The sequence below is a fragment of the Schistocerca nitens genome, chromosome 10 (genome assembly GCF_023898315.1).
Source record: "Schistocerca nitens isolate TAMUIC-IGC-003100 chromosome 10, iqSchNite1.1, whole genome shotgun sequence".
In the NCBI taxonomy this organism is placed as follows: domain Eukaryota; kingdom Metazoa; phylum Arthropoda; class Insecta; order Orthoptera; family Acrididae; genus Schistocerca; species Schistocerca nitens.
The window spans coordinates 110,547,181-110,571,924 of NC_064623.1; the positions used below are offsets into that span (position 1 = coordinate 110,547,181).

A 24,744-nucleotide genomic window follows, 5' to 3' on the forward strand; every position below is an offset into this window, starting at 1 on the left:
GTCGGAGTGGAAAAGCTAATATATGGTTTCCATTTCCAAGTAGAGGAATAGATGAGACACTAGCTGCTACAGAAGCATTAGTGTAAACTCTGGATAAGCCATATATTACTGAAGATGGAATTGAGTAAACAAGTGGTTTAAGTGGTAGTGATGAAGGAAATGCTGTTGCTTCATAAATATTTGAGAGTCTTGTTCCTATAAGACATTTGCTTCAAAATTATTTTTGTACTATTTGTGCTTGATTTGTGGAAACTAATATACACTTTCCTATATAGATCAGTAATAATAATATATCTAAAAACAAAGATGATGTGACTTACCAAACATATCCATGTGTGTACCTGTCCTTTTTTCCCCCTAAGGTAAGTCTTTCCGCTCCTGGGATTGGAATGACTCCTTACCCTCTCCCTTAAAACCCACAGCCTTTCGTCTTTCCCTCTCCTTCCCTCTTTCCTGATGAAGCAACCGTTGGTTGCAAAAGCTTGAATTTTGTGTGTATGTTTGTGTTTGTTTGTGTGTCTATCAACCTGCCAGCGCTTTTGTTTGGTAAGTCACATCATCTTTGTTTTTAGATATATTTTTCCCATGTGGAATGTTTCCCTCTATTATATTCAGTAATAATAATTTCATATATGGGCCGATGTATCATACAATAATATCTGACCCGTAATTGTGTATTTGTAATGTGACTCTTTATGTGTGTGTGTGTGTGTGTGTGTGTGTGTGTGTGTGTGTGTGTGTGTGTTTGATGGAGAGAGAGAGAGAGAGAGAGAGAGAGAGAGAGAAAGAGAGAGATAGGGGGGAGGGAGTGGGGGGAATTTGCATGCATTCTTGTCTGCAAGTCATGTTAGCTGTAACAACTAATTTTGACCTACAGTAGATGATGATGCCACAGTGACATGATATAAAATACATTTATATTTATCAGGGAGGTTCTACCACTTAGCCGCAATCGAATCGACATCGACAAAATGGGAGCGGCGACGTTGCTCGGTCGCCCGTCGCCCGGTCCCATTGACATCGACAAGATGAGTGTGGCACCCTTACTGGGAGAGAGTGGGGACGGCACGGCGACGGTGACGTCTGCATCCCGGAGGTCGGCTCTGCCCCCGTCTGCACAGGAGAAGCATCCCCGCAGTCTCGTCCAGCAGGGCCGTGGGGAGCTCAAGCTCTCAGGTAAAGCAAATTTGCTCCTAGTCAACACGAGCCAGCTAATGTCGGAAGGAGCGCATCACTATAATTTCACTTATGTGATGTCTGCATTGAGTTTGTCCACTGTATTTCATATGATTGTGGCCATAGAGGCTAACTGTTGGTACTATTACTGTTATGAATAAATCAAACAGAGTTCTGGAGTGAATTACAGAGAATACTGCAGGAAGAATGCCCAGTGCTCAAAATGTTGTGATGCAGTTCTGCTATATGAAGTAGACTTCTATTTGGAGTAATGAAACTTGGAAATGATATGCAGAGAGAATATTAAATAATGTGTGCAACATAGTAACTAATGCCAAAATACTGACAGGCTTCCAACAAAGTAGTTCCACACTCACCAAGGTGCAGCTGAACACTACAACAGTGACTGCCCCCCTCCCCAATCACAAACTCACCTATCTTACTGAGTAGTTCACAGCTGCCCAACCAGATAAAATTGCAGGCATTACGTATATGTTGGCAGTGTAACTCAAGCCAACACTGACTTCGTCGTTGATGGTTTTAGCCATGTTGTGTCGCGTTGCATCTTTATTGTGATATTGTCTGGCAATATAGAGTTTACTCGGGAGCTACGATTTTGTGTTATCCAGTTTTTCTCACCTTGTTATGTATTCACACTTGCCAACATCTCCCATTTGCACTTTGTTTCTCAAAGTGCTGGAGGTATTGCTAGAAGTTAAGAGTAAAATCAAGTATCCAGCATCTTGCAATAACTGCGAGGTCTCCCATAAATGGTATGTCTTATATTGCAGGCTCTAAAATTTTTTCCCCTGGGCTCTCCTTCACTAGGAAAAACACTATCAGCCCCCTCCCCCAAGCATAATTGATTAATAAAAAAAATTTATATTTTCTTTGTCTCGATCTCGGTTTTACCAAATTCACTGTAGAGGGATATTATGCAACAGAAACCAAAACTACATGAATTATTGTAATGCAAATACAGAACAAGTTGTTTGTCTTTATGAAATTTACTTTATTCATAAATTACAAAGTGAACAATATTTGCAATTCAGCAAATGAGGATTACAAGAGCATTGAAAATCTAAATTATGAAGTCCAGTATGTTGATGAGCTTGCTCATTGGAAGCAAGTTTCTCAAGGCATGGTGTAATAACAGAAACAGCCATTTGAAATTGTGTGCTTGAATTTAGCTTTGAACAGTAGTTTGACTTTATAGCTGCCAACGCTGAAAAGCCAGTCTCCCACAGGTATGTTATTGCAAAAGTAATTTTGATTGTCATTGCATTTTGGCTTAGCATTGAGAATTCATTGCTAATATGTAGCCAACACTCCAACAAAGACTTTGACTCTTCAGTGAAGTACCACAAGTGAGATCAATAAGTTGTTCTTGCTCTTTCATATTTAAATATGATAATCCAGGAACAATGTTAAATGGATTTTTTGAATTTATGAGAATCATTGCTGAAATACTTTTTGGAGTGAACTTTTAGTGTTGAGATATGAAGAAGAAGACAGGCTTTTTTTATCTCCACTGAAAGTATCAGATTATCTGTGTCCTGTAGCAGTGACACTAGATTAGGGAACACATCTAGCATGCAACTTTTGCCACAGCTCTAATTACTTTATGAACGTCTTCACTTTTCCATTCCAAGATAGTACAGTTGCCTGATTGCCTTGAAGTGAAATGATATGAATATTTAGTTTCTCAAAAATGTCAGTGAGGTAAGCGTTTTCAATAGAAAATGTCTGTTTCTGAAACAGTCTGCCAGAGAGCAACTGTTCTCAAATAAGAAACAGAATACCTCATTCTTCAGTTCAGACATTATTTTTAGTACTTTACCCCTTGAAAGCTATCAAACATTACTAAAAAAAGAGCTATTGAATATGTTCAGCATCCATCTCCTCACAAAGCACTTTAAAAAGCGTCGAACTTATAGATTTTTTTTTTTTTTAAATAATATTAACTGCCTCTATAACTGTTTGCAGAACTTCATTAAGGTGTGAGCTAAGTTCTTTAGTAGTCAGAGCCTCTCAGTGTATCATACAGTGAGTCCATACTCTATTAGGAGTTGCAGCTTTAACTTTTGATTACAGTCCACCAAGAATTCCAGACAGTGAGTGAGCCCCATGTATGCAAGCTTCAGTGCACCTATTACATAATATCCTGTTTTGATTAAAAAAGAGTATTGATCATGTCAAAAAGACTTAAAGCGGTAACTGTTTTCAGCATAAACTCACAGAAAAGCAATTACTCTTGAATGTTAAACTCTTCAACAAAACAAACATAAGCAATCATATGAGTATCTTTATGAATATTAGTTGCTTCATCCACTTGATTATACAGTTTATCAATTAACTGCTCGAGGAAAGAGTCATAAATGTCTAAAAGTCTTCTATGCACCGTGTTATTACAGATAAAAATACTTTTCAATTGTTGAGCAAACGAATCACCAAATATTGTTAATACTGTATCAAACTGTGCCAGTAAAACCAGAGTTTCTGAAACTGTGTTTCATTTCTTGCATTTAACAATCCTATGCAAAATCTGGTAGGGGACTAAATGGGCCATAGAATTCAAATTTGTCATTTTAGTAAAGTTTCTCCAGGCGGACAATAAAACATTTTGTTTGCTAACATTTCTTTTGTTTCTTCAATTGTGTTTGGTTTCTTACATTTAATAATCCTATGCAAAATCTGGTAAGAGACTAAAAGGGCCATAGAAATCACGTGCGTTGTTTAGCAAAAATCTTCTGGGTAGACAAGAAAACATTTAGTTTCCTGACAATCCTTTTGGTTTTCCAATTAATTCAGGATGTTTGGTTTCAAGATGTGTCTTTAACTTGTTAGGCTTCATGCTATCAGCAGCTAAAATGGTTAAACAGATCACACACTGTGGACGCCTCACCATTGATTGTAGTTTTTGTGAACCCAGGCAACAAATAGTTCTCATCATATCCTCTCATCCACCAGCACCCTCTCTCCTGCCAGTTGATGGGCCACTGGTGTCTTCCTGTCTGTCGCTAACCAAAAATCGCTTCATACTGCAGTCACCTCATTCATGCAACGTCTGAAAGACTGTAAGGCCACATTGAAATACATGAGACAAAGCTTGCACTGTGCACGATAATTAAGGATACATTCACAGTACAGCTGACAATGGGTGATTCCACCGACGGCTGACATCAACCAGCTCGCTGGATCATTTCAAACAATGCTAAAAACATGACTGAAGTTTCATTGTTGTTGTCTACATCTGGCACAACAATGACATTGGTCGAAATTCAGTCCAGATCATTGGTATTTTCTTTGTTCTAAGGAAAAGATAAATGTAACTGTTTGTTAATAAGATTTATTTATTTTTAGCCATACTATGCCTCCTTTGCAGGTTATTCATGCACCCCTTGGGGGTTTGCGCCCCACAGTTTGAGAACTACTGGTATATTGTTCTCTCATTTACAATGAATATGACTAACAGTTGGCTCATTATTCAGAACATCACAAATACATTAATATAGATTATGTCCAAAACAGTCTGTCTTAATTAAAGACTCCAGTTGAATATACATATAATAAGTTTTCTCTTGTGCCTATGATGTCATTGCCATTGTCATGGTCATTCTTCCATGGCTCACATCATACCTACAAGGTGGGACTGGAGTGCAAGAAATAAACCACCCACCCAGCAGGTACTGCGATTGCAGTAACATTTTTATCATTGCTCCAGCTTGCAGGTATGCTGCATGCATCTATTCCAGAATACATGCATGTAAATAATACACACATCCAAGCACCAGGGTGTACCAATTCATTATTTACCAAATTATTTGCAAATGTGGCATGGCATACCTTAACCAAATGGTGTTCCAAACAGTCAGATAATTGTGCAAGGAAATACCAGTCACATACGTAGATGTAGTGTACCCAGTTTGCCATACCATGGCTTTTCACAGTTGAAAGGCATCCAGTGAATAATAATGACACAGAATTAATTACTCAATCAACAACAAATATCAACAAGTGATGTTTAATGGAGTTATCATAAGTAATATCAGATGTGCTGATTTCACTGTCTTATTTGCAACCAGAACGGAAGAGAATAATACTGGGGGTCCATGTTTAAATGTCAAGGAGACAAAATGGATGGTTGTCAGAAGAAATCGGGACGAGATTCAGGGCACTCTTTCACTTGTTAATGTTGAGATCAAAAGTGTTTCATCATATAAATATGTGAGATGTCAAATTGACAAGAACTGGAACTTGTCTCAAGAAATTCACTGCAGAATTGAAGAGGCCAGAAGCTCTTTCCAGAAAATGAAGAAAGTTCTGAATAACCATTACAAAGATATTACATTTTACACTCAGCTAATGTGATGCTACATGTTCATTATTCTACTCTGTGGAGCTGAGTCATTGGATACCACGCACAAAGAAAAGATGTGAATGTGGCAGCACTGCAGCATAAGAACAAAGACTGAAAATTTACCAGTACTGTCAAGAGAAGAAAACTCTAATAGTTTGGTCATATATTGTGCACAACCAGTACAACCTGTTGTAAGTAGTACTTCAAGGAAAGAGTAATGGCAGATGTGGTCCAGGACATAGAGATTATTCTGGCTGAAGAACTGATTCCAGTGCTTTGGATTGATCACTGTTCAGAAAATCCAAGGTCTAAAAACAGATCATGCTACTGATCGCCTATGTTCTTGGAAGATGAGGTGCTAAAAGCAGAAGAAGAAGAAGAAGAAGAAAAGTCAACAACTTACTGGGAATGTGTCGCAAAAGTGATAGGCCACTCCAGGGGAGCAATGCAAGTAATGAACCGTATATCTATTTGGAGACTGATGTTGAGTGAAGGGTTATTCACACAGACTGTGAAGTATATAGTGGCAAGCACAGAGACAAAAATAACTGCAGACTTGCTGTTCTGACCCAGAGGATGCTATCACGTGTGACACTACTGGAACTAGTGCCAGGGAAATACATGTAAATACAGTGTCAATTAGAACTCCACCGACAAACTTTCAGAGGTTGTTCAGGGATATTTTTTGAGTGTTTTGGTATTAGGGGCCCATGGTCTCCAAATGGAGATGACAATGGGAGATGTGATACTGCTAGAAGGATTTGACTGAGGACTGAAAGACCTAAATGGAAAAAAAGGCCCAGGAAGTAGGTGACATTCCTTCATAATTATAGTGCTCTAAGTAGAGCAAACTCTACAAGACAGGCAAAATATTCTCATACTTCAAGAAGAACATAATCACTCCAAATTTAAAAAAAAGGGCTATTGCTGACAGGGATGATTATTACTGAACTATCAGTTTAATAAGCTATGCTTGCAAAATTTTGACACAAATTAGTTATGGAAGAAGAGAAAAACTGGTGAAGCCAATCTTGGGGAAGTTTGAGTTCTGGAGAAATGTTGGAACTTGCTAAGTGTATCTTTAAAGGTAGGTTAAAGAGAGGCAAACCTACATGTGTAGAATTTGCTGATTTAGATGCAGCTTTTGACAGTATTGACTGGGCTACACTCTTTGAAATTATGAAGGTAGCAGGAATAAAAACTGGAAGTGAAAGTTTATTCATAACTTGTGCAGAAACCATAGCAAAATTCTAAGATTTGAAGAACATGGACGGGAAGCAAGGGTTGAGAAAAGAGCCACACAGGGTTTAGGCTATCCCTGATGTTATTCAAGTTGTACATTGAGAGAAATAAAAATTTTGAGCTTTGCCAGTGACAGTAAAGAACTTGGAAGAGGAACGGAATGGACAGTGTCTTGAAAGGAGGATATTGATGAACATCAACAAAATCATAACAAGGATAATGGAATGTACTCAAATTAAATCATGTGATGCTGAGGGTATTAGACTAGGAAATGGAACACTATAAGTAGTAAATGAGTTTTTTTTATTTTGCAAAAAAAAAGGGGGTCAATGGCAGCCGAAGTAGGGAAGATATAAAATGCATACTGCCAGTAGCAAGAAAAAAATTTTTTGTTTGCATCAAATAAAGATTTCACTTGGAAAGGAAGAAAAATCAGCCAACCAGTTTCATAACACAGCCTTGTTAGCTCTTGACCTACGTTTTGATAATTATAAAATGTTTGGAAGGAGATTGTAACACCTATAAATTACACAATGGTTACAGAAGGTTCAAGCAAAACAGAAATAGCAAATGCAGATAAAATACTGTAAGCCAAGGGTACAAACTTACTTGTTACACATTGTGTAGGAAAAAAAAGAAAAACACCCTCCTTCAGAACAGGCCTTAGAAGACCCAGCAGTGCTGACTGACTGCTGTGCCATACTCAGCTGTTAGGTGTCACTGGATGCTGATGTGGAGGGGCATGTGGTCAGCACACCGTTCTCCTGGCAGCTGTTGTTAGCTTTGCACCCTGCTTGCTGACAGCACTCGGCAGACCCGGATGCTCGCCTATCCAACTGCTAGCCATGCCCTACAGCACTTAACTGTGACGAGCTGATGGGAACCACTGTATTAGAATAAAGCCATCTGGCTCTTGTCAAGTAACACTCACCTCAAGAACAATAAAATAACAAGTTCAGTAGCAACATCTATGTTGCTAGAGAAGAAAGATTCATCCATTCCATTGTATCTGTTAAATTGTTTTAGTGGCACTATGTTTTTGTAGAATTTTTCTAGTATAATTAGTTTTAAGACAAGAGTTTTTTAATAACTTTTATTAGCATCTTGGTAAAGGTAAATGTCAGCTTGACGATCACATATTATTTTTATTTGTGAGTTATCAGATGTAAGCTCCTCAGCTATTTGCACTTAAGCACGTACAGTTTTTTTGTCCGTTGATTTTATGTAAACCACTCAGCATAAGAAATGTGCACATTGTGCTGTCTGTGCACAAATTACATTAATTTCAGAGCTAATTTGTTAGTCAGTTCCCAAATTTTATCCGTGAAGTTCATGCTGATGTTATCTGATTATCATGAGGTGTTATTTTATTGTTTCTGAGGTGACTTTTACTTGACATGAGCCAGATGGCTTTATTCTAATGTACCTTTTCAGTTGAATATGGACTGGGGAGAAAGGAATGAAGGAGGCAGTCACCTGGAAGAATTTTGCATGGAGCATAATTTAATAATCTCTAACACTTGGTTTAAAAATTATGAAATGAGATGGAAGATTGTAAGGTTGTATACATGGAAGAGTGCTAGAGGCAAAGTAAGGTTTCAGATTGATTGTATAATGGTAAGGCAGGGGTTTTGATTGTATAATTGTAAGACAGGGGTTTCAGATCAATTGTATAACAGTAGGACAGAGGTTTCGGTTGATTATATAATGGTAAGACGGGGATATCGGAACCAGATATTCAGTTTTAAGACGTTTCCAGGGCCAGATGTGGACTCTGTCCACAATCTATTGCTTATGAACTGTAAAATAAAACTGAAGAAATTGCAAAAAAGGTAGGAAATTGAGGAGATTGGACCTGGATAAGTTGACAGAATCAGAGGTTGTTAAGAATTTCAGAGGGAGCAGTAGGCAACAGTTGACTAGAACAAGGGAAAGGAATACAGTAGAAGATGGTTGGGCAGCTTTGAGAGATGATATAGTGAAGGCATCAGAGGACCAAATAAGTAAAAAGACAAGGCACAGTAGAAAACTGGATAACACAGGGGATATTGAATTTAATTGATGAAAGGAGAACATATGAAAATGCACCAAATGAAGCAGGAAAAAGGGAATATAAACGTACAAAAAAAGAAATACAAAATGGCTGAATGAGAATGGCTAGAGGACAAATGTAAGGACCAAGAAACATATTTCACTAAGGACAATATAGATACTACCTACAGGAAAATTAAAGAAGTCTTTGGAGAAAAGAGAAGCAGCTGTATGAATATTGCGAGTCCCGATGGAAAACCAGTCCTAAGCAAAAAAGTGAAAAATGAAAGATGGAAGGATTGTGGTAGAGATTCTGTGCAAGGGATATGAACTAGTGGGCATTATTATAGAAATTGAAGAGGACATAGATGTTTTAGCATTTGTAGAATTAGAGAAATCTTTTGACATGGTTGACTGGTATACTCTCTTTGAATTTCTGAATGTAGCAGGGGTAAAATACAGGGAGCAAAAGCCTACCGGTATTTACAATTTGTGCTGAAAGCAAACAGTAGTTATAAGAGTCAAGGGGCATGAAATGGAGGCTGTGGTTGAAAAGGAAGTGAGACATGGTTGTAGCCTATCCCCTATCTTATTGAATATGTACATTGAGCAAGCAGTAAAGGAAACCAAAGTAAAATTTGGAGTACAAATTAAAGTTCAGAGAGAAGAAATAAAAACTTTGAGATTTGCCGATGACATTGTAATTCTGTCAGAGGCAGCAAAGGACTCTGAAGAGCAATTAAACAGGATGGACAGTGTCTTGAAAGGAAGCTATGAGATGAATATCAAGAAAAACAAAATGTGGATAATGGAAGTAGTCGAATAATATCAGGTGATACAGAGGGAATTAGATTAGAAAACAAGGCACATAAAGTAGCAGATGAGTTCTGCTTTTTGGGCAGCAAAATAACTGATGATGGCTGAAGTTAGAGAATATAAAATGTGGACTGACAATGACAAGAAAAGAGAAGTTTGTTAACATTGAATATAGATTTAAGTGTTAGAAAGTCTTTTCTGAAGGGATTTGTCTGAAGTGTAATAATGTATGGAAGTGAAACATGGACAACAAATAGTTTAGACAAAAAGAGAATAGAGCCTTTTGAGACATCGTGCTACAGAAGAGTGCTGAAGATTAACAACAATGTAGGAAAAGACATATTGCTTTTCACCATAAAGAAATCAAGTCAAACTGCAGACAGACACAATTAAAAGACACTTGCTAAAGGTTTCAGCCACAACCCTCATCAGTAAAAGGAAGATATGAGAGACAAATGCTGTCTGTTAAGGTGTGCAGGGACTAAACTGCCAGTAAGTGCAGTGTCAGGAGGTTGAAGGGCAGGGAGGTGGTGAAAAAAGGAGAGGAGGAGGGAAGCCTGGCAGATGCATTGGTGGAGAGCTGCAAATAAACAGGGTGGGAGATGAGAATGGGGATGAGATGATAGGACAGCGGTGATGGAAACTGTTGGGTGGAGGGTGTGGGGCAGTATGTTACCTTACATTGAGGCTGGGCTAATTACGGGAGCGGAGAATGCGTTGTAAGGTTAGCTCCCATTGGTGTTGTTCAGAAAAGCTGGTGGTGGAGGGAAGGCTCCAGATGGGTATGGTAGGGAAGCAGCCATTATGTTCAGCCACATGCTGTGCCACAAATGTGTTTATGTTCAGCCGCGTGTTGTGCCACAACATGTGGCTGAACATAACACACTTGATTTCAATGGCTGCTTCACTGCTCAAGCCATCTGGATCCTTTCTTCCACCACCAGCTTTTCTGAACTGCACTGATGGGAATTATACTTACAATGCATTTTCTGCTCCCATAATTATCCTGGCTTCAACCTACGGTAACATAATGTCCACACACCCTCCACCCAACAATTTCCATTCACCCTCCTTTCATCACTTCCCCATTCTCTTCTGGTTATTTGCAGCACTGTGTCAATACATCCCCCCATCTTTCTCCATTCCTCTCCTGTTTTGCTCATTTCTTCCCCTCCTTCCTGCCCCACAACCCCCTGGTGCTGCACCTGTTGGCAGTCTAGTCCCTGCACACTCCACCAGACAGCATTCGTCTCTCCCCAACTGTATACTACTATCAATGTCCCCATCCCCACCCCTCCAGATTGCTGCTAGCATCCCACGTGATGTTGCAGAGTTGGCAGTCACGTGTGTGTGTGTGAGGTGTACTAGCTTGTGTGTGTGAATGGCGTGTGTCTCTATTTTACTGATGAAGGCAGTGACTGAAAGATTCATGTAAGTGCCTTTTAACTGTGCCTTTCAGCAACTTGACTTTATGGTAAGTAGCAATATGTCTTTTCCTACAGTGTTGACATTCCTACCTGTAGTTTCCAGTGCTGAAGATTAGATGGGTGATCATGTAACTAACGAGGAGGTACTGAATAGAACTGGGAAGTCAAGAAGTTTGTAGCACAACCTGACAAAAAGAAGATATCAGTTGATAGGACACATTCTGAAACATTAAGGGATCACAAATGTTGTATTGGAGGGAAGTGTGGGGAGTAAAAATCATAAACGGAGACCAAGAGATGAGTACAGTAAACAGATTCAGAAGGATGTAAGGTACAGTACTTATTTGGAGAAGAAGAGACTTGCATAGGATAGAGCAGCATGGAGAACTATGTCAATCCAGTCTTCAGACTGAAAACAACAACAACAACACATATTTTCAACATAATATGTAACAAGTAAGTGTGAACTCTTGGTTTATTGTATTTCATCCACAGTTGCTATTCTTATTTTTCTTGAACTGTTTGTAACCAACAGGAAATTTCTAGGCATTACAACCTTCTTCTGAAGAAGATAATTGTTGTTGTTGTTGTGGTCTTCAGTCCTGGGACTGGTTTGATGCAGCTCTCCATGCTACTCTATCCTGTGCAAGCTTCTTCATCTCCCAATACCTACTGCAGCCTACATCCTTCCGAATCTGCCTAGTGTATTCATCTCTTGGTCTCCCTCTACGATTTTTACCCTCCATGCTGCCCTCCAATACTAAATTGGTGATCCCTTGATGTCTCAGAACATGTCCTACCAACCGATACCTTCTCCTAGTTAAGTTGCGCCACAAGCTCCTCTTCTCCCCAATTCTATTCAATACCTCCTCATTAGTTATGTGATCTACCCATATAATCTTCAGCAGTCTTCTGTAGCACCACATTTCGAAAGCTTCTATTGTCTTCTTGTCTAAACTGTTTATCGATACGTTTCACTTCCATACATGGCTACACTCCATACAAACACTTTCAGAAACGACTTCCTGACATTTAAATCTATACTCGATGTTAACAAATTTTTCTTCTTCAGAAACGCTTTCCTTGCCATTGCCAGTCTACATTTTATATCTTCTCTACTTTGATCATCATCAGTTATTTTGCTCCCCAAATAGCAAAACTCCTTTACTACTTTAAGTGTTCCCAACCACGGCTTCCCTTTCATGTCCCTCAACTCTTATAACTGCCATCTGGTTTCTGTACAAATTGTAAATAGCCTTAGGCTCCCCATATTTTACCCCTGCCACCTTCAGAATTTGAAAGAGAGTATTCCAATCAACATTGTCAAAAGCTTTCTCTAAGTATACAAATGCTAGAAACGTAGTTTGCCTTTCCTTAATCTTTCTTCTAAGATAAGTCATAGGGTCAGTATTGCCTCACGTGTTCCAACATTTCTCCGGAATCCAAACTGATCTTCCCCGAGGTCAGATTCTATCAGTTTTTCCATTCGTCTGTAAAGAATTTGCGTTAGTATTTTGCAGCTGTGACTTATTAAACTGATAGTTTGGTAATTTTCACATCTGTCAACACCTGCTTTCTTTGGGTTTGGAATTATTATATTTTTCTTGACGTCTGAGGGTATTTCGCCTGTCTCATACATCTTTCTCACCAGATGGTAGAGTTTTGTCATGGCTGGCTCTCCCAAGGCTGTCAGTAGTTCTAATGGAATGTTGTCTACTCTGGGGGCCTTGTTTCCACTCAGGTCTTTCAGTGCTCTGTCAAACTCTTCACGCAGTATCGTATCTCCCATTTCATCTTCATCTACATCCTCTTCCATTTTGATAATATTGTCTTCAAGTACAGCTCCCTTGTATACACCCTCTATATACTCCTTCCACCTTTCTGCTTTCCCTTCTTTGCTTAGAACTGAGTTTCCATCAAAGCTCTTGATATTCATGCAAGTGGTTCTCCTTTCTCCAAAAGTCTCTCTAATTTTCCTGTAGGCAGTATCTATCTTACCCCTAGTGAGATAAGCCCCTACATCCTTACATTTGTCCTCTAGCCACCCCTGCTTAGCCATTTTGCATTTCGTGTGGATCTCATTTTTGAGACGTTTGTATTCCTTTTTGCCTGCTTCATTTACTGCATTTTTATATTTTCTCCTTTCATCAATTAAATTCAATATTTCTTCCGTTACCCAAGGGTTTCTACTAGCCCTCGTCGTTTTACCTATGTGATCCTCTGCTGCCTTCACTATTTCATCCCTCAAAGCTACCCATTCTTCTTCTACTGTATTTCTTTCCCCCATTCCTGTCAATTGTTCCCTTATGCTCTCCCTGAAACCCTGTACAACTTCTGGTTGTACAGCACTATGTCCAAGAGTCGTGGTATGGGGTGCAATCCATTTCTTTTCATAGTAGGACCGCTGTGCTTGTCGCCTGTAGCACACTTACACCATAGTGCTCAATCAACGATACCCTACATCCCATTTTGTTGCCCTTCAATACAAGACATTCTGGGCTTACAGCTCAGGAAGATATGTCCACCTGCACACCATGAGTTTCTACTGCTTGTCTTGGTACTTGCCAGAGCAAGGCCAGCAAGGTTCCCAGATCCCTCCCCAGTTGAGAATGTTTGGAGCATTATAGGCAGGGCCCACCAACAGGCTCAGGATTTTGTCAGTCTAATGCACCAGTTGGTCAGAATTTGGCATGATATACCTCAGGAGAGCATCCAATAACTCTTATCAATCAGTGCCAAACATAGTACCTGCTTGCTTAAGGACCAGAGGTGGACCAACATGTGGTTGACTTGCTCAATTTGTGAAGCTCTATCTCTTGTATAATTCATCCAGTTTTTCTGAAATTGTAATCATTTGGCTGTCTGTACATATACATCACTTCTGCTAATTTCCATCCCATTTGGATAATTTCTTCATCATGCATCCTTTTTTTAAGAGTATATAAATTTAACTGTTAGGATGCCTTTTCAGAAGGTGTTTATTTCTAAAGGTACTTGTCCGGAGCATAGCGTTATATGGAAATGAAACAGTGCAGACAAGAAGGTAGTAGAAGCATTCGAAATATGGTGCTACAGAAGAATGTTGTAGATTGTATGGGTTGATTGAGTAACTAATTCATTCATTCATTGTGTTCTGCATATCCCATCAAGAAGGAAAACCTGCAGAATGTGGAATAAATCAACAGTAACTTAAGAGATAGGCACCAGTGAGGCTTAATCTGACTGCTGCATTAACGTTAACAGTCTTTATACTGCTAAAGCTGGTCGTGCACATACCTTCCAAATTTGAACAAGTAAATCAGTTAGAAAGCTGTTAATTTGAAGAAATTGCTGCATGCTCTGTTGTGTCAATAGCTGATTTTTATCTGCTATTAGTAATGTAATATTTATTTGATTACAACAGTATTTTTCAAAAAAAATATTTTCTTACACCTGTAAAGACTGGATCTTATTTACAACAATGTAGAAAGGATATTCTTTATTTTTGTTATTCCATCCCGAACATTCTTCTGTTTGTCTTATTTACAGTACAATACTAATTCAGCTTTATAAAAAACACTGCTGCATACCAAGTAGCTAACAAAATTTTTTGGTCCGAGTAACTAGTGAGGTATGATTTTAATTTTCTTTTGAACTGTTAGGGATTCCCAATTTCTTGCTTTTCATTAGGTGAAAGTGTGTTGACTGTTTTACCATCAGAGTCTTTGTTAAGATTATTTTGTGTCTTGTCTTGTGACTCTGTAAATACAGTTTGCCTGATACCTATTTTTATTAACAGCTACAATAAGCATTAGGGATAAATGTATTGGAAAGAGAGTCTAAGAATTCCAAGATCCTTGAAAAGTCTTGTGCAAGACTTATGGTTATGTACGTTATATGAGGGGTATTAAAAATAAGTGGTGCAATACATTGTTTTCTGAAAGCAGTTTGGTTTTATTTAGGATTCCAGTGCACCATATGATTCCCTTCCCTTTTGGCTGAAAAACACTATTTTTCAACATAATCGCCATTCAGTGTGACAATATTACGCCACCTTACTTGGAGGGCCTGTATGCACACATGATTTAACTCTGCTAGTCAATGTTGGTGGCAACATCATGCTGCATCAACAGCCTCCCCAACAGCCATGTACTGCTTCCCACAAAGTGCATCCTTTGTTGTGCCAAACAGATGAAAATCGGAAGGTGCGAGATCTGAGATGTAGGGTGGATGAGGAAGAATAATCCAGTGAACGACATGTGTTGTCATAGAGGAGCAGAAGTTCTTTTGCATTTTTGTGGCGGTGAACACACTGAAGTTGTTTCTACAATTTCCTGAAGGTAGCACAGTACACTTCTGGTTGATTGTAGCATTATGATGGAGGACATCAAAGGGAATCCCAGTAGACTAGTGCCATAACTTTACTGGCTAAGGGTGCAGCTTTGAACTATTTCTTCAGATGAGCCACAGCAGTGTGCTGCAGGATGGTACGTGGGAGATCGGATAGGTTTGTGTGACCTTGTTGCAATGGTGGCAAGACACTTCACCCCAAGACTCACTGTGTTTTAATTCACTGGCAGTTGTCTTCAAATGCCTATAAATATTTGCAGAGCTCTGGTTATCTCTGTGGCATAGCCATCTGTGCTCTGATGGCATAGCCATCAACACACTGGACTCACATTTGGGAGAAAGATGGCTCAAATTCCCATCTTGCCATCCAGATTTAGGTTTTCTGTGATTTCCCTAAATGACTTCAGGCAAATGCCAGGAGGGTTCCATTGTTGAGGGGACAGCCACTTTCCTTCCCTATCCTTTTGTATCTGAACTTGTGCTCCGTCTCTAATGACCGTGCTGTTAATGGAATGTTAAAATCTTCCTTCTGTTATAACTTCCTTGCATGCTGTGTAGTTCCTTAGTGGATACAGAAGTGAGAAACAGGTTCTGTGTATGAACAGAGAATTCAGATATTAATTTATTTTACATCTAATATCAAACAGTAAAAATAATACATAACTTTGTTGCTGTAATTGGAACATCATTCTTAACACTAGCTTTGAATGTTGAAACATAGAGAGATACTGCAGATTTACAAATCAGTCAGTAATCAATACAATAACTATTCAGTAGATCAGAAGCCCTGGCCACTATGTAAGTCTGTAAATGTTATTCAAAAGGCAAACGCACAAAATGGGCTCACTGCAAAAATGTTTGAACTCAAGTACACACACTGCTTGGTGTCCTGAGAGGGGATTTTTGCATCTCATTGGCAGCAGCATAATCATTCGTGGCAGTGCCCTTGTGCTGTGGTGGCGGCTGTAGGAAACGCAGCAGTGTAACTGGTGTCACACGTACACACATAAAAAAAATGTTTTGTATCACCTCAGTTCCGACAGTTCCAGAACCTGTACAGAAAACTGGAATAGAGATCAACATAAACATCATTCCCGCCCTTTTTATTGGTCATGAAAACCACACTTTTGCATTTTGTACCACCATATATCGAGACCTTCAGAGGTGGTGGTCCAGATTGCTTTACACACTGGTACCTCTAATACTTAATAGCACGTCCTCTTGCATTGATGCATGCCTGTATTTGTCATGGCATACTATCCACAAGTTCGTCAAGGCACTGTTGGCCCAGATTGTCCCACTCCTCAATGGCTACTCAGCATAGATCCCTCAGAGTTGTTATTGGCTCACATCATCCATAAACAGGCCTTTTCAATCTATACCAGGCATGTTCGGTAGGGTTCATGTTCAGAGAACATGCTGGCCACTCTAGTCGAACGATGTCATTATCCTGAAGGAATTCATTCACACTATGTGCATGATGGGGGCGCGAATTGTCGTTCATGTGAAGACGAACGCCTTGCCAGTATGCTGTCGATATGGTTGCACTCTCGGTTGGAGGATGGCATTCACATATCGTACTGCCGTTACGGCGCCTTCCATGACCATCAGCGGTGCATGTTGGCCATACATAATGCCACCCCAAAACAGCAGGCAACCTGCACCTTCCTGCACTTGCTGGACAGTGTGTCTAAGGCGTTCAACCTGACCAGGTTGCTCAAAATACGTCTCCGATGATTGTCTGGTTGCAGGCATATGTGACACTCATCCGTGAAGAGAACGTGATGCCAATCCTGAGCAGTCCATTCCGCATGTTGTTGGGCTCATCTGTACCATGCTGCATGGTGTCTTGGTTGCAAAGATGGACCTCGCCATGGACGTCAAGAGTGAAGTTGCGCATCATGCAGCCTATTGCGCACAGTTTGAGTCGTAACACGACATCCTGTGGCTGCCCAAAAAGCATTATTCGACATGGTGGAATTGCTATCAGGGTTCCTCTGAGCCATAATCCATAGGTAGCGGTCATCCTTTGCGGTAGTAGCCATTGGGCTGCCTGAGCAAGGCATGTCATTGACAGTTCCTGTCTTTCTTTATCTTCTGCACGTTCAAACAACATTGCTTTGGTTCACTCCGAGATGCGTGGCGGTCGCTCGGTTCCAGACTGTAGCGCCTAGAACCACACGGCCACTCCGGCCGGCAGAGAGACCTTCCTGGCACACAGTAACAACATAGACATGATTGAACTGCGGTATTGACCGTCTATGCACGGTTGAACTACAGACAACACAAGTCGTGTACCTCCTTCCTGGTGGAATGACTGGAACTGATCGGCTGTTGGATCCCCTCCGTTTAATGGGTGCTGCTCATGCATGGTTGTTTACATCTTTGGGCAGGTTTAGTGACACAGTCAAAGGGACTCTGTCTGTGATACAATATCCACAGTCAATGTCTATCTTCAGGTGTTCTGGGAACTGCAGCGATGGAAAACTTCTTTTGATGCGCGTACTGGAAAGTGTGGCCAACCATATAGCAGCCAATATCGCACCTTCCTTCCTTCCTTTTTTCATACATTAGTTTGTGTGTTGACCCCATTTTAACTTCTGATTAAGCTTGATCATAAAGAATTTCACACAGTTTGCTTCATTTAGTGCTTGACCACTAATATTTACTTGTTGTGCCAACAGATCGGTATTGAAGAGGTGCCGGCCGGGGTGGCCAAGCGGCTCTAGGCACTACAGTCTGGAACTGCATGACCGCTACAGTCACAGGTTTGATCCTGCCTCGGGCATGGATGTGTGTGATGTCTTAGTTAGTTAGGTTTAACTAGTTCTAAGTTCTATGGGACTGATGACCTTAGAAGTTAAGTCCCATAGTGCTCAGAGCCATTTGAACCATTGAAGAGGTACTGAATCAAGTTGGAGAAAAAGAAATTTATAGTAAAAGCAGACTAAAAGAAGAGATTGTTGAATAGTACACATCCTGAGGCATCAGGGAATCACCAGTCTGGCAGTAGAGGGAAAGGAGGGGGGGGGGGGGGATGGGGGTGTTAAGTGTAAATTGTTTGAAATGAAATGAATGTTGATTGCAGCATTTATGCAGGGCTGAAGAGGCCTCCACAGAATTTACTAGTGTAGAGAGATGCATGAAACTAGTTCGTGTCTTATTTACAGGTGGTGGCTCAGTTTTCCTCAAATCTCGCCAACAACAACACCAGCAGCAGCAGCAGCAACAAGCTGCAACAGCAACCACACCTACATCGGAAGACACTCCTGCTCCGGCAAGTGGTGCGGGTGGATCGGGAGATGAGTCTTCTGTGCGACGAGGCATTCTTCGAGAGCAGCGGTCCGGCTCCACTGAGACCAGAGACGACTCGGCACGGTCCAGCACGCCACTGTGGGAGATGAACCCGGCACACATGACAGGTGGCTGTGTTTCTTGTTTCTGTTATACCGATAGCTCAGTTGTGGTGTGTATTTGCTTGGACTCGCTTTACACTTTCTTCTGTTTATAACTAGCAGGGTTGGGAAAAATTTTAGGCATAGTCATAAAGCTTTAATTATCACATCAAAAAATAAGGTTACTTTATTAATTTTTAATGGAAACAATCCATTTCTGAAAACATAATATAATTGAATATATAAAAGAAGAAATCTACTCACCAAGTGGTGGTGGGGGAAAACACATATAAAAGTTATAAAAATGTGCAAAGTTTCAGAGCCATTTGCTCCTTCTTCTGGCAGAAGTTGAAAGGGAAGGAAGAGAAAGGACAGACGAGGCTTAGGAAATGGAGAAAGTTATAGAAAAGTCACACAGAACCCTGGGTCAGGGGAGACTTAACAGACAAGATGAGAAGGAAAGACTGTTGGGGACTGCATTTGACAAGATTAGAAAACCAGAGAGCTTAAAGGTGGAAGATACGGTAATAAGCAAGTCAGAGATAAATCATATATTCCCTCCCATACAGCCTTGAAATTTGAGGCAAATGTATTTTTTCAGATGTGGACTCTTTACAGCAGTATGTCATCATTCTCACCTCAGACTACACTGGACACAATTATCCCAGCAAACTAGTTTCAGTCCTGGTACTGCTGATCCCTCCAAAAATCATCTTAGAAGTACACCTCTTGTCATTTGGTAATATCCTGGTCTTGACTGTATCAAGCAGCTACTCTGACAAGGCTGTGACTTCCTAAAACCACGCCCTGAAATGAGGTCTATTCTGTCTTGACATTTTGCTCACCACATCTCGAATACCTTATTGTCACCCCTCAATCTTCACAATATCCTGATCAGAAAGTACGCTCCTTCTGCACCCAATTCCTTACCACATGGTTCCTTTCCTATGTGACCATCACCACTGTAAGATTTGCCCTTTGTACTCTCCTACCATCATCTTTGACCAAACTTGCCATCTGGATTCTCCCACCTAACACCAATTTCTCAGGGCTCCACTGCTGGGAAATGTCATTACAACATGCCCCTGGTTCTCACCACCCATCTAACTTAAATTTATGTTAATTTATTCAGTCTCAGCTTTTCTTTTCAGTGACTGCTACTTTTCACTCGCTTTTAGTTTTCTATACCTGTTATTTTCTGATCTGTCTCTTTGCCACCACTCCCCACCCCCTGTCCCCCCACACCCCACCTGTCTACCATGTATAATATAGCACTGAGCTTTCCACTCTTGTTATCTTTTGCACAATGTTTTGCCAATAATCTCTGCCTTGCTTATTACTCTATCTTCCAGCCTTTTAAGCTTTCAGGTTTTCAAATCTCACCAGTGCAGTCTCCAATAGTCAGTCTTTCCTTCTCAACCCATCTGGTAATTCTTCCCTGATCTGGGGTTCTGTGCAGCTTTTCTGCCCTAAACCACACCAGTCCTTCTCCTTTGCCCATCTTCCTTTCCAGTCAGCCTTTTTTACATAAGAAGGAACCACTAGCTCCGAAAGCTTGCACAATAAGAAATTTTTTGTGTGTTTGCAGGTCTGTGTGTGCAGTCCTGGTACATACTGAAATCCTTGGGCTACGTACCGTAGCACAACACTAGAGGAGCCAAAACAAAATAGTGTTCTTTATTGATAAAGTGAAGTAATTGATTTTATGCATTTGAAAGGGAACAATGCTGCATTTTATGTGGCAACAGTGCACCATCATAATATGCATTAGTTAGGTGGTAGACATCTTGCCAATATGGTAAAACAAATCCGGATGATAAAGAGCAAAGTTACACACCATCTCTCTGTGAAGGACTGTGAACTGTAGACGAAGAGGAGATCCTGGTGTTTGAAGACCAGTGTATCACAATTGATGTGATAGAAGAAAAAATGAAAATCAATTATGGATCAGTTTTCAACATTGTGTACAAGATTTTGAACACGACAAAGGTCACTGCTCGCTGGGCTCCACAGCTACTCACACTCATTCAAAAAGAGAAATGTTGCAGCTTTGTCGGGCCAGTCCAGATGCCTTTTTGGCTGCCTAATCACTGTATATGTGTACTAGACATATCACTGTGACTCCGAGGCAGAGCAAGCAGAGGAAAACATGTGGATTCATAACAAACAGTACTCAGCCATTGTCAAGCGAGGTGGTGCTGCGTGTTTCTTGTGGAGCTAACAGGTCATGTTTGTGAGGGTCAAATAATTACAGGAGCGTACCACCAAAATCTCTTGATATGTTTATGGTAGACTGTCAACAAAATTACATTTAGATCTAAAACCATTCCCGCAAGTTAGCTTACGGTATGTGACGGTGGGTATGTTGTGTATTACTGTCACTTCTCCCTTTTTCTGTTTCCATCCCAGATGGTGCATGGAAGTAATGTTTGTTAGTTAGTCCCCAAGTTGTGTTACGACATGTTCTTCATTCAGAAAAACGTGTTGCATCTCTTCCTCATAATCAGATGAAAGATGTTAGCATAAAAAGATTGTTTAGGTAGTTAGTATGTGAGGAACTTCCCATGGTGCGCACACTGGTTTGACAGTTGTACGGAGTTGTAGTGAGACCACGAGGACAGAACACCACCGAGGAGTGATTGAGCATCTCTTGTTATGAAGGAGTTGCTTATGCTTTGGTGTTGTGGTTTGGTGGTGTTTTGGGTGGCAGAGAACAAGAGGTGATGCTGACAATGACAATCCCCCCCAAACAAGTTGAGAGGACATTAAGAAAAATGTCAATCTATTTAATTTTGTTCGGAGATTCTCGTCTGTTTTCTGTCTGAGATTTCATCTGGAGATGATGCTATGATTAACAAGAGATCTATTCACCCAATGCTTTAGTTGTTATGTAAGAGCAACAAAATATACAAGAATTCTTTAAAAAGGAATTACATCATTGTGTAGCTCTAATACTACAAATTCTTCCAGTCCTCAACCCTCTGCAGACGGAGAAGAAGTCCTTTGGCCAAGTGGCACTGCATAGTAGGTCCAACTGCATCAAGAGAAATCTGGACAGGCAGTCATAGAAGACTGTAGTTAAGGTGAAAAGTATCATCGATAGCATCAGGGTGACAGATCATTTGGAAGGAAACACGCCTTCTGGGCTTAGTACAGCTATAGAACGGCACTGTCAGTCACCAGTGTGTGCTTGACTCTCTCTAATTCTACTTTTGTGATCTGCTCATGAGGTATAGATAGGAGTAAGAAACAGATTGGTTGACTCTTCTAGGAATTTGTGCTCTTGGAATTTTAACAGTAAATCTCACTGTGATCACAACACATCTCTTACTGTGTCCGCCACTCAAGTTAGAAGAGCATGTCTGTGACAATTTTGCTCTTTCTTTGAATCTTCACTATTTATTTTGTCAATCCTTTCTGATAGAGTTCCCAGGCTGATGAGCAATAGCAGAGGATCACTTGAACAATGGTTTTGTAAGCTGCCTCTTTTGTCAGCAGACTATGCTTCCTGAGGATTCTCCCAATGAATCTTTAAGTCTGGCGTTTGCCTTTCCTGCGATTAGTTTTATGCACTTATTACACTTTAAATCACTCCATACACACATTCCCAGATATTTACTGATTTAATGGATGTGAACTGCTTGCAATGCTCTTTCCGCAATCATGCAATTATACAGTAATGTGTCTTTCCACATCTTGTGTGAAGTATGGTACATTTGTTTACGATAAAGGGCACCTGTTGATCCCTGCTCCGAGCATTGATTCTCGGCAAGTCTTCCTGCATTCCACTACAATTTTTTAGCATTCCAATTTCCATGTATCAAACAGCATCATCTGCAAACTGCCTCATGGAGCATTCGACATTTTGTAATAGAGTAATGATTCTATACCACTGCCCTTTGGTTGTACTGTATTTATACCTTATCATTCTTGCAGATTTACACTGTCGAAATCTTTCTCTTACACCTTCCTCCATAATAATCCCAGATTAATTACCCCTTGATGCCACCCCATTTTTGCATATGTCTTTTACTGTGTTTGACTTCATTGCTTCAAATTCCTACTTTTATTGTTGTTGAGTGTGATAAAGCTTTTACTTTGTTTTGCTGTGGGATACTTCATGTACAGATCACGCTTCCCCTTCTCACTGTCTTTATCATCAGTTACACTTTTAAAGTATTTCATTTGGCAATCATTTCATTCACTGTAGTGTCCTTTGTATGCATCTACTGCAAAATTGGAATTAGTGAATTTTTTCAAACTGTCTTGGAGCAACCGCATAAAAAATAATGTTATATAAAATTGGTAAAGATGCATTTGCCCTGATGAAACTACCTGTTTGTGTTACTATTTCATTGCAGAAAGTTGTCTATTGTGAGTTAATAAACATTTATGGAGCATATTGTACTATTCAGTTAGGCTGCCAGAGGAATACAAGCAGTGTATTTAATTTACAAAAGAAGGCAGTAATGATAAAATGCAGTATGACATCCAGAGCTAAATGAGGATCTAGCTTCAGGAAACTAAACATTATGAATCTGCAATCATTATAAACCTTGCAGAGTGTAATTGCCATTTATTGTAAATACCAGCAGTGTAAGATGGGCTGTAACTACAATATCAGCAACAAACATGACATGGTATCATTCCACTGCACCTATCAAAAAATACAGAAGTACTTCGTTACCAAATCAGCTGAACTCTTCATTGCCATACCTCATTGAATCAGGGAGCTACCAGATAAACAATTGAAAAGAAAGATCAAAGAATTTCTACTATAACTGAATTCATATAAAGTTGATGGATTTTAAATTGAAACAAAAAAAATGGTATGATTGTAACATATTCATTGTTGTGCTTGCAGAATGAGAATTGGATCCATCAGTGAACAGTAACATTATGCATGCTTTTTTGTTTTAATGTTGTAAATACACTCCTGGAAATGGAAAAAAGAACACATTGACACCGGTTTGTCAGACCCACCATACTTGCTCCGGACACTGCGAGAGGGCTGTACAAGCAATGATCACATGCACGGCACAGCGGACACACCAGGAACCGCGGTGTTGGCCGTCTAATGGCGCTAGCTGCGCAGCATTTGTGCACCGCCGCCGTCAGTGTCAGCCAGTTTGCCGTGGCATACGGAGCTCCATCGCAGTCTTTAACACTGGTAGCATGCCGCGACAGCGTGGACGTGAACCGTATGTGCAGTTGACGGACTTTGAGCGAGGGCGTATAGTGGGCATGCGGGAGGCCGGGTGGACGTACCGCCGAATTGCTCAACACGTGGGGCGTGAGGTCTCCACAGTACATCGATGTTGTCGCCAGTGGTCGGCGGAAGGTGCACGTGCCCGTCGACCTGGGACCGGACCGCAGCGACGCACGGATGCACGCCAAGACCGTAGGATCCTACGCAGTGCCGTAGGGGACCGCACCGCCACTTCCCAGCAAATTAGGGACACTGTTGCTCCTGGGGTATCGGCGAGGACCATTCGCAACCGTCTCCATGAAGCTGGGCTACGGTCCCGCACACCGTTAGGCCGTCTTCCGCTCACGCCCCAACATCGTGCAGCCCGCCTCCAGTGGTGTCGCGACAGGCGTGAATGGAGGGACGAATGGAGACGTGTCGTCTTCAGCGATGAGAGTCGCTTCTGCCTTGGTGCCAATGATGGTCGTATGCGTGTTTGGCGCCGTGCAGGTGAGCGCCACAATCAGGACTGCATACGACCGAGGTACACAGGGCCAACACCCGGCATCATGGTGTGGGGAGCGATCTCCTACACTGGCCGTACACCACTGGTGATCGTCGAGGGGACACTGAATAGTGCACGGTACATCCAAACCGTCATCGAACCCATCGTTCTACCATTCCTAGACTGGCAAGGGAACTTGCTGTTCCAACAGGACAATGCACGTCCGCATGTATCCCGTGCCACCTAACGTGCTCTAGAAGGTGTAAGTCAACTAC

At 40.8% G+C, this 24,744-nt stretch overlaps 1 protein-coding gene across 1 annotated transcript in view; it reads left to right on the forward strand.

Annotated features, from left to right (window-relative positions):
- Positions 1-24,744, forward strand: part of LOC126210459 (centrosomal protein of 164 kDa) — a 644,242-nt gene that overhangs the window by 443,433 nt on the left and 176,065 nt on the right. The window contains exons 6-7 of the mRNA XM_049939692.1: positions 929-1,176; positions 18,552-18,803. Coding sequence (XP_049795649.1) covers positions 929-1,176; positions 18,552-18,803 — 500 coding nt within the window. The remainder of the gene's footprint in view (positions 1-928; positions 1,177-18,551; positions 18,804-24,744) is intronic.